This window comes from Hypanus sabinus, chromosome 9 (genome assembly GCF_030144855.1).
Source record: "Hypanus sabinus isolate sHypSab1 chromosome 9, sHypSab1.hap1, whole genome shotgun sequence".
Lineage (NCBI taxonomy): Eukaryota > Metazoa > Chordata > Chondrichthyes > Myliobatiformes > Dasyatidae > Hypanus > Hypanus sabinus.
The window spans coordinates 131,658,720-131,675,235 of record NC_082714.1 but is presented as its reverse complement, the minus strand read 5'-3'; the positions used below and the strand labels follow the sequence as shown (position 1 = coordinate 131,675,235).

The 16,516-nt window shown below is 40.7% G+C and overlaps 1 protein-coding gene across 1 annotated transcript in view; it reads right to left on the bottom strand.

The window, feature by feature from the left end:
• Positions 1 to 16,516, bottom strand: part of LOC132399810 (brefeldin A-inhibited guanine nucleotide-exchange protein 2-like) — a 139,276-nt gene that overhangs the window by 98,083 nt on the left and 24,677 nt on the right. The window contains exon 5 of the mRNA XM_059980584.1: positions 3,586 to 3,765. Coding sequence (XP_059836567.1) covers positions 3,586 to 3,765 — 180 coding nt within the window. The remainder of the gene's footprint in view (positions 1 to 3,585; positions 3,766 to 16,516) is intronic.

Here is a 16,516-nt window from a genome sequence, read left to right as displayed (position 1 = left end):
ACAAGATGTTATAAAGGCATGGCCAATCAGTTGTACATAAAGCCAAATCTGAATTGAGTTACAAGGAGAGACTGGGGCTTCTATCCATTGGAACATAGGAGGCTGAGAGATGACCTTATAGAGTAATACAAAATAATGAGTATAGATCAGGTGAACGGTCACAGTCCTTGCCCCAGAGTAAGGAAGTCTAAAATGAGAGGGCAAAGATTTAAGAGGAAAGATTTAAAGGGGATGCAAGAGGTAATTTTTTTCTACACAAAGGTCACTCATTGAACATGTCAGTAGAGGCGGTGCAATTACCTACTACATCTAAGAGATATTCGAACAAGTACATAGATAGGAAAGCTTTACAGGGATATAGGCCAAATTCAGCCAATAAGATGCACTTAGGTAGGCAACTTGGACAACAAGGCTAAGTGCTATATCAATCTTTTACAATGAGACATCACAGAATATCAGTGCTATTTTGTTCAATGTTATACTTCAAAATATGATATACAATTAAAAAATTCAATTTTTTAAAAATCTAAGTACTTACATGTTACCACATACAACCTTGAGACTAATAAGTTAAAGGTTCAATTTTCCAGCTCTGCTCGCAGATTACCTCAATTTAGAATTTAACCTACACATGAGGCAAAGACATTAGATAATGTCAAATTATGGGGGAGAAAAAACTACAGCAGTGCCTCTACATTCTTAGGAGTTGCGAAAATTCAGCGCGGCATCTCCAACTTTGACAAACTTCTATAGATGTACAGAGGAGAGTATATTGACTGGCTGCATCACTGCCTGTTATGGAAATGCCAATGCCCTTGAACAGAAAATCCTACAAAAAGTAATGAATATGCCCTAGTACATTATGGGTAAGGCCCTCCCCATTATTGAGCACATAGGGTTCCCCAACACCCAGGGCATGTTCTTGCTGCTGCAATCAGGAGCCTCAGGACCCGCCATCAGGTTTGGGAACAATTATTATGCCTCAACCAACAGGCTCCTGAACCAAAGTGAATAATTTACTCAACTTCACTTGTCTCATCATTAAAGTGTTCCCACAACCTATGGATTCACTTTCAAGGACTCTTCATCTCAGGTTCTTGACATTTATTGCTAATTTGTTTATTATTATTACTTTCTTTTGGTATTTGCCCAGTTTGGTGTCTTTTGTACACTGGCTGGATGCCCAAGTTGGAGCGGTCTTTTGTGGATTTACTGAATTATCCCCACAAGAAATTGAATATCTGGGTTGTATATGGTGACACACATGTAATTTGACCATAAGTTTACTTTGAACTTTAACAGCTATTTTATCAAGCAAAATGCTTCCAAATCCAATGAAACTTATTTTAATAGATTCCTGTAGGTTAAGTTCCAACAGGAAAACTATTTAAAACAGTTAAATGCAGCATTAATATTATAGACCAGTATTAATAGCATGCACACTGCATCTACCATCTGCCCAAGGAACAAGCACACAGAATTATACCTTTCCACTGTCACGACTTCTGCTCAGTGCTGCACATTCTTTCCTCAAATCAAATCATTACTTTCAAATGAAAATTGCTCAATCATGACAATGCAGATCAGTACATTTCAAAATTCTGATGAAGTGATAAGAGAAATAGTGCTTATAGAACCAGCTATATGCAAAGTGCTCACCACAAAACTATGTTGTTGAACAGTAGCTGGATTTTTTTTTTAAAAAAAACAACAAACTGCTATAAGTGTTTCACTTCTGTTTTGCATTCATTATGTGCCATGTCGTATGACGTGGGCAATCATGGTCTTGATCATGAATGTTCCTGGCAAATTTTCTACAGAACTGGTTTGCCATTGCCTTCTTCTGGGCAGTGTCTTTACAAGATGAGTGAACCCAGCAATTCTTCAAAGATTGTCTGCCTGACGTCAGTGGTCACATGACCAGGACTTGTGATATGCACCTCCTGCTCATATGACCATCGACCACCTGCTTCCATCCTTTCACATGACCCTGATGAGGGGTCCAAGCAGGTGCTACACCTTGCCCAAAGGTGACCTGCAGGCTAGCAGAGGAAAGGAGGGTCTTACACCTTCTTTGGTACAGATGTACAGTTGCAAGAAGAAGTTTGGTCTCATCATCCAAGTCTCATTTGTCTACAGAATATTGTCCCAGAAGTGCTGTGGAACATCTAGGTGGTCTTTCGCCAACTTGAGACATGCAGCAATGTTCTTCTTTGGAGAGCAGCTATTTTCATCGTGGTATCCTTCCATAAACACCATTCATGTTCAGTGAATGTTCATGAACAGAGTCTTTAGCAAGTTCTAGAGATTACTGCAGGTCCTTTGCTGTTACCCTTGGGTTCTTTTTCTACCTCCTTCAGCATTACACATTGTGCTCTTGATGTGATCTCTGCAGGATGCCCACTCCTAAGGAGAGTAGCAACAGTACTGATTCCACCCCATTTGTAGACAATTTTTCTTACTGTGGACAGATGAACACTCAGATCTTTAGACTGTGAATCTGAAAATAGCATTTGTAGAAGGCATTATCGCAGAGGTTCACATACTTTTATTGAACCTAGATTGTGATTGTTTAAATGCTGTACTCAGTATTGATGAGAACTGGAACAATTGCTTTTGTTATTAGTTTAGGCAGATTGTGTTGGTCTATTATTATGACTTAGATGAAGATCAGACCACATTTTATGAATAATTAATACAGATAACCAGGTAAATGCAAAGTGTGCACTAACTTTTTTCTTGCAAATGTATCTCTACTCTGCAACCATTAGGATGGGTGCAGTTGGATGTCTTAAAAATTAATTCTCCACATAGCTTGACTTGGATAAATGTTATTTGACATGACAAAACAAACCTGATATCTTTTGGTAAAGCGATTTGTTATGTTTAAAGGATACTGCTTTTATCCCCCCAAATGACAAACCATAATTCACTTCTCTAGTGAAGAATGGTGAAAGCCTGTACCTGACCAGTATTTCTAAGACTGCTATATATGCGCACGACACAAATTATATCTGTCAACTGTTAGAAGTTTTCAAACTGGAAAATGGTTTTGAAGTTAAGTGTTTCAAGTGGCAAATAATTTTTTTTTGCCTACATTCTTAGTGAATAGGTTTGGAAACAGGTAGGAAGTGCGAGGATGAAGGATGATGACAACAGCAAAAAAAAAATCACGACTGCTGTTCATCTCCAAAAGCTTCTTTAACATGTATTGTTGCACCAGAATTGACCATAGTGCTCAAGAAAACAGTACAGCTAATTTGCACTTCCTACACACAAATAGAAAAGCAGTAAGCCAAAACAGAAAATGTTTAAAAAACCTACCAAATTAAACAGCATCTGTGGAAAAAGGAATATTAATTGTTCCTCTTTCCATAGATGCTGCCTAACCTACTGAGCTTCCCAAGCATTTTGTTTTTATTTCCTGCACCTGCAGGTGCTCATATGTAGCATTAAACTAAAAAAGCCAAACACAAAATTAGCCGATTTAATTAGAAGTGCTTTCCCGTCTGCATAACTTGACTATGCGTGCTTAGCGTAACAAAAAGGCTCAGCTCATAGAGAACTACTATAATAAACACATACCACTTGATTTTCCATCTTGGTAAATATGACATTAAGCATTTGTGTGAGAGTAGCTTTTGCTGTAGTTTGATTGATCAAATTTTTACTAGCAAGGTAAATATTGTAGCATGTCCGGACCGTTTGCAAGATCGTTCCTTCATGGATTTCAATGTAGGATGAAGTCACAGCAGTGAGCAGTGCCTGAAATAAACAATCAGCAAATTAGTAAGCAGTGATTTCTACTTAAAGTATACAAATTCAATTTATACAATTCACTTTGTCATTTCTAGATTTTGAAAATGTGAGTAAACTTCAGAATGCAGCAAAGCAACACCCACCAACTATTTGAAATAACATCAGCACATTTTATAGTTCTAAGCTCTGTAAAGTTCAGAAGTTCCTCATGTACATAAATGGCATGGTAGTACAAACAGCTGAAAACAACACAACTCAAATTGAAACATCAAGCTGATAATGATGAAAGTGGTGCAGTTGTTAAATCAATTTAAAAAAACAGATTTGGATCTGACTGTTAATCCAACGTGCCACCTGTGCACTATGCTCCCTCTCCGCCCTCAATCTTTGTGAGCCCAAGGTCTACAACATACCTTGTATAACTACAGATTCTTAACAACTAAGATCTTGATTCTACATCCATCTTTAAAGTGCAGGAGGCCACAACAGATAACCAGACCCCGAGATCACATCCACAAGTTCTCCTCCCAGACATTTAAAAGGTTAAAGGCCCTGGCTCCAATGACATGAGAGGAGGAGGGAGAGGGGAAGACAGGTCTCTGGTGTATGTCCAGGCAGGGAGGGGAAATCAAGGAAACATGTGCTAGTCCTCATCGAGCGATCAGTGGAAAAAGTGAGCAGTTTCAAGGTCCTAGGTGTCAACATCTGTGAAAATATACCCTGGGCACAGCATACAATTACAAAAAAGGCACTTCTATATTTCATGAGGACTTTAGGCAGATTAGGTATGTCGCCAAAAAGTCCACAATCAGTTCCTTGGTCTTATTGATGTTGAGTGCAAAGTTACTGTTATGACACCATTCAACCAGTTGATCTATTTCACTCCTGTACGCTTCCTCATCACCAGCTGAAATATTGCCAATAGTTGTGTCATTGGCAAATTCATAGGGTGCCTCGATTCTCCGGCACGTTCTGCAATACTCAGAAGCTAATGTCAGGATAGTGTCAAAACTCACTCAAGGTCATCCTGTTCACTTGGGAACTACTAGTTGGCTCTTAGCAAAGTCTGTGCCATTAACAGGGTAAAGTGGGTTTCTTCAGAAGGCAGTGAAATATATTTTTACTTCCTGCATATACAAAATCTTCCTTCACAGGAACTTGCCTTTGACGAAATGGAGCAACATACATACAAATGCAAACATTACATAGAAATCAAACAACCCACTGTATACACAGATCTTTGTTGTGACCCTGCATATCCAAATTTCCTTCAGCTGGAACTTCCCATTTAAACCTATTCAAACACATTTCCATTACTGTCAGAGTACCAAAACAGGCTTGAAGTTATTGACATCATTAATGATTGTGACAAAGGCAACATACTGTACCTTGTCTTTCATGAACTACCTGCAACCTTCAGCAAAATTAACCTTAATGTGCATACCTCTTAATATTTCCATTCTGGATGGAAGCCAATTCCATTATTGCTAACACAATCCCATGGCAAAATCAGAACTGATAGTCGTTCATAGTCTGCATCAATACCTCTAAAGGTCCTACAATTACTTATTCTCAGAGTTCTATGCGCTACCCCTCCACAACATCTAAACACTATACGAATAGATATTTCTTACAAAGCATAACAGTTCTAAATCCAGTGCTTGCTAATTTTTAGTTGACTGTTTGTAATGGAATAAAAACTTCAACCTAATTTGCTCATATCCTTCAGTGAAGAAAATCCTTACCAAACCAGAGCTTAAAGTAACTCTGGATCCATTGCAATGTGGCTAAATTTGTTCAGAAACAGAATTATTAGTGCTGACATACATCATAAAATGTGTTGTTTTGCGGCAGCAATACAGGGTAACACATAAAATAATTACCATCGGTTACAGAAGAACTACACTATTCTATACATAGATCAAGTACATGTGGATAACTCAGGAGAAGGTAAGATCACTCAAGGATGGTGGGGGGGGGGGGAAAGACACTTGCAGAGGATGTGGGTGAGGTCCTTCATGAATATTTACATCAGTATTTAACAAGGAAAAGGATGAGGAGGTTAGAGATATCAATGCTGAGTATATTAAAATGCGAGGCCATTTTAATGTAATGGAGGAAGTATTTTTGGATCTCTGAAAGTATATTGAGGTGGATAAATCCCCAGGGCCTGATGCGATATACTCCAGGTTATTGAGAGAGGCAAGAGATGAGATTGCCGAGGCCTTGACCAATATCTTCATTTCATCCCTAGCCACAGGTGAGGTTCCAAAGGACTGGCAAGAAGCTAAAGTTGCATTATTCAAGAATGGAACTATGAATAATCCTAGAAATTATAGACTGATGAGTCTCACAGCAAAGGTAGGAAACTTAATGGAGAGAATTTTTAAGTTTTATGAAAATTTAGAAAACCATGGCCTAATTAGGGAGAGACAGCTTGGGTTTTTTTGTGGGACAAATCACGTATTACTAACGAGATTGAGCTTTTGGTGAAGTGACAAGGGTGATTGATAAAGGTACAGCTGTGGATATTGTCTCCATGGATTTGACGAGGTACTTAAAGGGAGGCTCATTCAGAAGATTATGATGCATGGGATCCATGCTGCATTGGCCATTTGGAATTAGAACTGGATTGCCAACGAAACAGAGGGTAATGGTTGAAGGGACTTATTCAAGATGGAGGTCAGTGTTTAATGGTGTTGCAAAGGAACCTGTACTGTGACCTCTGCTGTTTATAACGCGATCCAAGTGAAAAAGGAGATCTTTACTAGTAAGATAGCAAATTATACAAAGATTGGTGGTGTTGTGATTAGGATTAGCATAAAATTCAGCAGGAGAAAGATCAGTTGTAGATATGGTGGAAAAATAGTAGATGAAGTTTAAACTGTCCAAATGTGAAGGGTAGGTTAAATGTAAAGAGGCAGTGCACAGTTGAGAGCAAAGCCCATAACAGTGCTGATGAGCAGAGGGATCGTAGATTCCAAGTTCAAAGTGGTTACACAGGTTGATTGGGTGGTTAAGACAACATATGGCATGCTTGCCTTTATTAGTCGAGCTATGGAGTTCGGAAGTTGGGAAGTTATGCTGCAGCTTTTTTTGAATTCTGGTTAGATTGCATCTGGAATATTTCACATAGTTCTGGTCACTCCATTATGGGAAAGTTATTGAGGCTCTGGAGAGGGTGCTGAAGTGGTTTACCAGGGTACAGCCCGAATTAGAGGGCATATGCAGTAATGAGAGTTTGTACAAACCTGTGTTAATTTCTCTGGAGCATCGGAGGCTGAGGGGACATCTGGTAGAGGGTTTACAAGATTACGAGAAGTATAGAGAGTGAATCGACAGCATCTTTTGTCCAGAATTGAAATGTCTAATACCAGAGGGAAGGCATTTAAGGTGTGAGGGGGTAAGTTCATAGGAGCTATGAGGGGTGAGTTCTTTAACCTCATTCCCCCCCCCACCCCCCTACAGGAGTGGGGTTGCCTGAAATATGTTGTCTGAGAAGGCTGTGAAGGTAGATGCACAAGGGATTTTTAAGAGATGTCCAGATAGACATACGAATGTGAGAAACAGAAGGATACTTACACTGTGTAGGCAGAAGGGATTAGTTTCATTGGCCATTTGATTCCTAATTTATTTGGTTTGGCACAACATTGTGAGCCTGATCCTGTGTACTGTTCAATATCAAAAATAAATAAGTGGTGCAAAAGGAGAGCAAAACATGAGGAGGGATTCATGGTCCATTCATAAATCTGATGGCGGAGGGGATGAAGTTGTCCCTAAAACAGGGTGTGTTCAGACTTGATGGGAGCACTGAGAAGAGGCCATGTCCTAGATGGTGAAGGTCCTTAATAAGACCATAAGACATAGCAGCAGAATTAGGCCATTCCATCCATTGATTCTGATCCACTGTTCCATCGTGAATTCCATTCACCTGCCTTGACACCCTGACAAATTAAGAAACTAACTCCACTTTAAATATATCCAATGACTCGGGCTCCATAGTTGTCTGTGGCAATGAATTCCACAGATTCACCACCATCTAAATGGCAATTCCTCTATTCTGAGGCTGTACTCTCTTCTCCTAGACACCCACTTCTGGAAACATCCTCTCCACTTCCACTCCTCCTTGGCCTTTAACTATTCAATAGTTTTCAATGAGATCTCCCCCCACTCCCATTCTTCTGAAATTCAAGAGGGCAGAGGCCCAGAGCCTGCAAACGCTTGTGTTAACCCTTTCATTCTCTGAATCATTCTCGTGAACCTCTCTAGACCCTCTCCAAGGCCAGCACATCTTTTCTCAGATCAGGAGTCCCAAACTGTTTAAAATACTCCAAATATAGTCTGCCAATGCATTACATCCTTGCTCTTATATTCCAGACCTCTCAAAATGAATGCTAAGTGTGCAATTGCCTTCCTTATCATCGACTCAACCTTCAAATTATCCTTTAAGGAATCCTGCATGAGGACTCCCAAGTCCCTTTGTACCTCTGATTTTGAATTGTCTTCCTGTTTAGAAAATAGTCTACTCCTTTATTCCTTCTACCAAAGTGCATGACCATACACTTCCCTACACTATATTCCATCTGCCTTCAATTTTTCCATTCTCCTGCTTTTTCCAAGTCCTTTTATAGACTCCATTTCCTCAAAACTACCTGCCCCCGCAAACTAGCTTCATCTATTGTCACAAACTTAGCCATAAAGCCATCAATTCCGTCACTGACATGTAACGTGAAAAGAAGCTGTGCCAACACCTACTGCTGCGGAACGCCGTTTGTAACCAGCAGCTAATCAGAATAGGTCCCCTTTATTCCCACGATTTGCCTCCTGCCAGTTAATCTTCTATCCATATTAGTATCTTTCCTGTAATACTATCTTATCGTGTTAAGGAGCCCTGTATGCAGTACCTTGTCAAAGGCTTTCTGAAAATTTGAATAAACACCATCCTCTACTTTGTCTGTCCTGCCTATTACTTCCTCAAAAAACTCCAACAGATTTGTCAGCTCTCCTTGAGGAAACCATGCTGACTTTGGCCCAATTTATCATGTATCTCCAAATACAGTGAAACCTCATCCTTGGTAATGGACTCCAACTTCTGCCCAACCAATGAACTCAGGCAAAATGGCTTATACTTCATGAAATATGCTGGTGATATTAAACCTGACTCTGATTCAGATCTTTAAGCTTCCCAAGCACTCCTCCTTAGTAACAGCAACAATACTCACTTCTGCCCGCTGATACTCTCAGATTTCTGGCCTACTGCTGGTGTCTTCCACAGTGAAGATAGAGGCAATATACCTAATAAGCTTACCTGCCATTTCTTTGTCCCCCATTACTACCTCTCCAGTGCCATTTTGCGGTGGTCCAATACCCATTTTTGCCTTTCTTTTATTCTTCATATATCTGAAACAACTTTTAGTATCCTCTTTTACATTTCATCTTTTTTTCAGCTTATGGTTTTTTCTTAGTTGCCTTCTGTTGGTTTTTAAAAGCTTTCCAATCCTCTAATTTTCCATTAGAGTTTATTACATTTTATGCCCTCTCTTCTACTTTTATGCTGTTTTTGACTTCCCTTGTCAGCCATGGTTGCCTCCCTCTAGAATAGTTCATCTTTCAGCTCTGTCTATCCAACCTGCGCCTTCTGATTTGCTCCCGGAAACTCCTGCAGGCGTCCCTTTTCAATTAACTTTGTCCAGCTCCCAGTTCCTCTCTCATGCCTCTGCAATTCCCTCTACTCCACTGTACCAATGATACATCTGATTTTAGCTTTACCCTCTCAAACTGCAAGGTGCATTCTATCATATTACAATCACTGCCTCCCAGTTTCATTACTTTACGTTCCCTAATACTGGTTCATTATGCAACACCCAATCCAGAATTGCCTTTTCTCTTGTGGCTCAGTCACAAGATGCTCTAAAAAGCTATCTTGTAGGCATTTTACAAATTCCCTCTTTTGGGATCCAGCACCAACCTGATTTTCCCCAATCTACCTGCATATTGAAATCCCCCACAACTATCATAACATTGTCATTTTTACATGCCTTTTTAATCTCCCATTGTAATTTATATCCCACACCCTGGCTACTGTTCAAAGTCCTGTATGCAATTCCTCACCAGGGTCTTTTTACCCTTGAAGTTTCTTAATTCTACCCTTATGGGTTCTACATTTTACAATGCGATGTCACCTCTTTATAAGGATTTGATTTCATTTTTTAACCAGAGGCATCCAACCCCTCCTCCTACCTGCCTGTCCTATTGATACATGGTGTGTCCTTGGATATTATGCTTCTTAACTATGATCTTCTTTCAGTCACAACTCAGTGGCGCCCTAAACAACGTCCCTGCCAATTCTAACTGCACAACAAGATTATCTACCTTACTCCGTATATTGCAGGCATTCAGTCCTGTCTGTATTCATCAATATTTTTGATTTTGCCCCCAATGTTACACTTCAACTCATCCCACTGACCGCAATATTTGCCCTTTCATCTGCCTGTCTTTTCTTCAATCTTACTGTGCACTGTATCTACTTGTCTAACAACTGCCCACCCTCAGCTTTATCATTCTCATTTCTGCTAAATTTGTTTAAATCTCCCCAGCAGCTATAGCAAACCCACACGCAAGGATATTGGACCCCACAGGTTCAGGTGTAACCCATCTTTTTAATACAGGTTATACCTTACCAATGATGCTGAAATATGAAGCCCTGTCCGCTGCCCCAATTCCTCAGCCACACATTCATCTGCCATATCATCCTATTCTTACTCTCACTGCTATATGACACAGACAACAATCTAGAGATTACTAGCCTAGAGCTCAAGCTTTTTTAAGCTTTCTACCTAACTACATATATTCTCTCTTCAGGACCTCCTCCCTTTTTCCACCTACATTGTAATTTCTGGCTGCTCACCTGCCCCCTTTAGACTGCTGCTGATGCAATCTGAGATATCCCTGACCCTGGCACCTGGGAGGTAACATAACATCTGGGTGTTTCTATCGCATCCACAGAATCTCATGTCTACTCCTCTAACTATAGAATCCCCTATTGCTGCTGCATCTCTCTTCCTTTCCCTTTGGAGCCACAGAGACAGTGCCAGAGACTTGATCTCTGCGCATTCCCCGTGGGATGTTGCTCCCAACAGTATCCAAGTGGTATCTTATTATTGAGGGGAACGGCCACATGAGTACTCTGCATTAACTGTCTATTTTCCTCCACTCTTCCGACAGTCACTCAGGTACCAGCTGCCTGAAAACTGCGGGCGGGAGGGGGATGACTACCTCCCTGTAGCTCCAATCTTTCACTTCCTCATTCTCCCATTTGACTTGAAGGCAATCGAGCTGCAACTACAGTTCTTTAACACAGTCTCAGGAGCTGCAGCTCGATGCATTTCATGCAGGTGTAGCTTTCAGACAGACCACAAATCTCTTAGTTCCCACATCTTAAATTGTTATGAGTGATGAACAGAGCTGATGGAAATGGGGTGCAGAGTTAACCAATTTCTCCCCCCCCCCACCGAGAACCACGAACCATTACTGTTGCTAAGCTGCTCATGAGAGAGAGAGAGAGACGAAACACAGGCAAGAACATCTGCTACAGATAAGAGGGGGAGAGAGACTGTTGATTTACTGTATTTTGACTCTTCGGATTATTTACCTTCCACTACAAGGACTTTACTTTGCACATTAACATTCCTCAGGAGATAGCAGGAGTGGCCTGATTTGATGAACAAGGTCATTTAGAGTTGATGGATAGCTGAGACCCCTTGAGTGGGGATAGGTCTGGAGAGACACCCTTCAGACACATCAGTGGACACTGACTGAGTGTTGGGAACCTACGGAAAGGTGGGAGCTTCGGAGACCGAACCAGGAGATCAGTCAGTAAAGCTTACAGTATTACAGCAGGGCCAGTGGGGACTTGTGTGTGTGACCACTCATGCCAGAGTGACGAGTCCACCACAGAAGAACAGTCCAGCTGAAGAACAGAGGGGTCATAACTGAATGACCACAACAATACGTCGGATTAAGAAAGCAAAGGAAGGTTTGCCTGCCGCAGCTGATGCTGTTACATCTCGCTCGCTCTCTCTCCAACAATTTCAACACAACAACCATAACCACCTCAGCATTTATGAACTGAACTCTATACTTTCCTATGACAATTCATTTACCCCTAGACATCGATAGAGCTTGTTTATTATTATTCCTACACTTTTAGGTTTATTACTGCTAACTTGTTTTATATGTATATTTGCATTTTTGATATTGTTTTGTGTGGTTTACTAATAAACACCTTTAGTTTGGTACTACCAGACTCCAACGGATTCTTCTTTCTCTGCTGGTCAGATACCCAGTTATGGGGTACGTAACAACATAAAGAACATAACACTACCCTGGACCCATTCTCATACTACCTACGTACTAAAAGACAAAGAACGAGAAAGAAAACTTACTGGAAACTTGTTTATAAGCTCTGCCTGTGCTTGTCCAAGTCTGTTGAGCCAAAGCTTCCAACTCTAATAGAGGCCCACTCCAACACTGGCTGCTCCACTTACCCTTCCCTTCTTTGTACTGGCTCAAATAAAACTCACCCCTGACAAACTTGTTCTTTACAAATGGCTCCTGCTCTGCAATGATGTCTCTCTCACTCATTGCTTCTAATTATGGATGGTTACCACCATCTTGATGCATTGCCTTATTGAACATGTCCTCGATGGTGGAGAGGCTAATACCCATGAGTTTACAACCCTCTGCAACATTTTCATAACCTGTCCAGTGGCCTCTCCAAACCAGACCAAAGTTTGAAGTCATAATCAAAGTACAAAAATGTCACCACATATTCCCCCATCTGTTTCTTGCAAACATAACAGTAGAACAAAGAAATACAATAGAATCAATGAAAAACTGACAAGCAACCAGTGTTCAAAACACAAACTGTGCATATGCAAAAAGTAATAATAATAATGAGACAAATAAATAAATAATGCTGAGAACATCAGCTGTAGAGTCCTTGAGTGTAGACAGTGTTGCAACCAGTGAGAATACTCTCCAGAAGTTTTCTATAGTCTTTGGTGGCACCCCAAATCTCTTCAAACTCTGAATGAAATATAGCCGCTATAATAGCATCCATACCCACTCATGGGGAAGGCTTTGGGAGTAAACTCACAGGGAAAAATCCAGAGCTGAAATTCCAAAGGCCATCCGACATTGAGTGCAATGCTGACTGGCAACTCATGTGACACTACTGATACCAAACTGTATCAGTCTCTGCCGTTCCTTTGAGTTCATCAGTTGTGTAGAGAGAGGGAGCTTGCTACATATCATACTGTCCAAGCTTGAGTATCTAGACAGCTAGGACACAATATCCATGTTCAACTCTGACCTCAGAGGCCTCAGACTCAGAATAGCATCCATGTGTTGGGCGCAGGATAGATCTTCAGAGATGCTGAATCCAGGGACTTGAAGCTGTTCACTCTTATCACTGCTGACCCCTTGAGGAGGACTGGTGTGTTCTCCCACTTTCCCCTTTCACAACCAATTCCTTGGTCTTACTAACTTTGAACGCAAGGTTGCTGTGGCAACGCTACTCAACCAGTCAATCTCACTCCTGTACACTTCCTTATCATCAACTGAGATTCTGCCAACAAGCTATAACATCAGCAAATTTATAGATGGTGCCTGAGTCGTACCTAGCCACATAATCATGACTGTAGAGTACAGCACAGCAGAGCACTAGGCTAAACATGCACCTGTGAGGCAAGTCTATGTTGACAGAGGGGAGGAGATATTATTTCCAATCCGGATTGACTGTGCTCTTCCAATGAGAAGTCAAGGATCCAGTTACAGAAGGAGGTACAGACTCACAAGTTTTGAAGCTTGTTGATTAATACTGAGAGAAAAGATGCTGTTGAACATGGAACTATAATAAATTGCCTTACACGCAATTCTGTTCATGGGCAAAGTAGGAATGGACCCCAAATGTTACCCTCTATAGTGATACCCACATTCTATTAACAAAAGCTTTTAGACTGAATAGCTGAAATGTTAACTTAAGAAAATGTCTGAAAAAGCTGAACGAATTTTCATTAAATCTCAAACTACCATTACCTGTACGGCAAGATGGCAGGCAACATGTCAGAAGGTTTATGGAATAAAGCAGCTCATCTTAAAAGCTTTGCTCATGACAGAAATTGGGTCTGCAATAATGCACAACTTGGATGCATTTTATAGCACTAGGTGCAATTCATACCTTTTGTCCACAGGCCAACAACAGTCACGAGGATGAAACCATAAAGAGGAAGGATAAGAAAATAAAAGGACATATGTACGTATACAGAAATAAAATGAGTGACTTTGAGGATCTAGTTTCTTGAAAAATATTTTTGTAACAGGCTTGAGGATGGGTGAAGCAAAGACACAGCCAATGATCTGAAATGATGGCAGGGACAGATGTTGCCTCTCCTTAATACAGAAACAATTCTTTTTCAGTACAAGTCATTGCATAACAAACTATGATGCAAAAAACAAACTAGTCATGGCTATTGTACACAATTCATGATTTTTTTTTTTCATTGGTTATCCGTGTCTGCTGAAAGCTAGATCTGTGGCATTCAAGTCTGTCTATCCAGGTCTGTACCAGAAAACCAGGTATGATCTGTGGAGAGCTATTACAAGGGCAAAGTGACAATTTCAAACCAGGTTGGAGGTGACATCAGACGCACGAGAACTCTGGCAGGGCTTGCAAGACATTACTTCCAGATGAACTCAATGCTTTTTATGCCCACTTTGAAAGGGAGAACACAACTACAGCTGTGAAGATCCCTGCTACACCTGACAACCCTGTGATCTGTCTCAGAGGCCGATTTTAGCCTGTCTTTAAAGAGAATGAACCCTCACAAGGCGGAAGGTCCCGTTGGGAGTACCTGGTAAGGCTCTGAAAACCTGTGCCAACCAACTGGCGGAAGTATTCAAGGATATTTTCAACCTCTCACTGCTGTGGGTGGAACTTCCCACTTGTTTCAAAAAGGCAACAATGATACCAGTGCTTAGGAAGAATAACGTGAGCTGCCTTAATGACTAATGCCTAGTAGCACTCACATCTACAGAGATGAAATGCTTTGAGAGGCTGGTCATGACTAGACTGAACTCCTGCCTCAGCAAGGAGCTAGATCCATTACAATTTGCCTATCACCACAGTAGGTTGCGTCTATTGACAGAACCAAAGGTCAGGATTGAATCAACCTCAATGGCTCTCCACATGGCTTTAGACCATCTGGACAACACAAACATCTATGTCAGGATGCTGTTCATTACTGTAGCTCAACATTTAATACCATCACTCCCACAATCCTGATTGAGAAGTTACAGAGAGTGGGCCTCTGTACCTCACTCTGCAATTGGATCCTTGACTTCCTAACCAGAAGACTACAACCTGCATGGATTGGTGATAACATATCCTCCTTGCTGACGATCAACACTGGTGCACCTCAGGAGGTGTGTGCTTAGCCCACTGCTCAACTCTCTGTATACACATGACTACGTGACTAGGCTTAGCTCAAATACCATCTATAAATTTGCAAACAATACAACCATTGCTGGTAGAATCTCAGGTGGTGATAAGGGGGCGTACAAAAGTGAGATATTCCAACTAGTGGAGTGGTGCCTCAGCAACAACTGGCTACTCAACATCAGTAAGATGAAAGAGCTGATTGTGGACTTCAGGAAGGGTAAGACGAAGGAACACATACCAATCCTCAGAGGGAGCAGAAGTGGAGAGAGTGAGTTCCTGGGTGTCCAGATCTCCGAGGATCTAAACTGGTCCCAACATATCGATGCAGTTATAAAGAAAGCAAGACAGCAACCATACTTCATTAGGAGTTTGAAGAAAATTGGCATGTCAACAAATACACTCAAAAACTTCTGTAGATGCACCGTACAGAGCATTCTGACAGGCTGCATCACTGTCTGGTATAAGTGGGAGAGGAGAAGAACTACTGTACAGGACTGAAAGAAGCTGCAGAGGGTTATAAATTTAGTCAGCTCCATCTTGGGTACTAGCCTACAAAGTACCCAGGACATCTTCAAGGAGTGGTGTCTCAGAAAGGCAGTGTCCATTATTAAGAACCTCCAGCATCCAGGCATGCCCTTTTCTCACTGTTACCATCAGGTAGGAGGTACAGAAGCCGAAAGCACACACAGTGATTCAGGAACAGCTTTTTCCCCTCTGCCATCCGATTCCTAAATGGATACTACCTACTTTTATTATAAAATATAGTATTTCTGGTTTTTGCACTTTTTAAAATCTATTCAAAATATGTATACTGTAATTGATTTGTTTATTTATTATTATTTTATTTTTTTTTCTCTTCTAGATTATGTATTGCATTGATCTGCTGCTAACAATTTTTACGTCACATGCCAGTGATAATAAACCGAATTCTGATTATCAATAGAACACAATTAACTAAATGATAGTATTATTCACATGAACTTGTACATACTAATTATCATTAACCTGAAGCTAACTTGCAAAGGTCAGCCAAATATTTTGCTGTCGATAACTATGAAATGACCAAACTGGTCACATTTTTCAGGTCACAACTGAACAGCCGAAGTTATAGAGCAGAGTTTACGATTAATTCATCTTGTTTCAGGACAATAATAATAGTTAGGTAAAATAGGAATGTTTGTTCCAGTACCTGTGCTAGCATGCTACTACCACACACATTCAAGAAATCAAAGCATCCATTTTAACTCAAAATCTTAC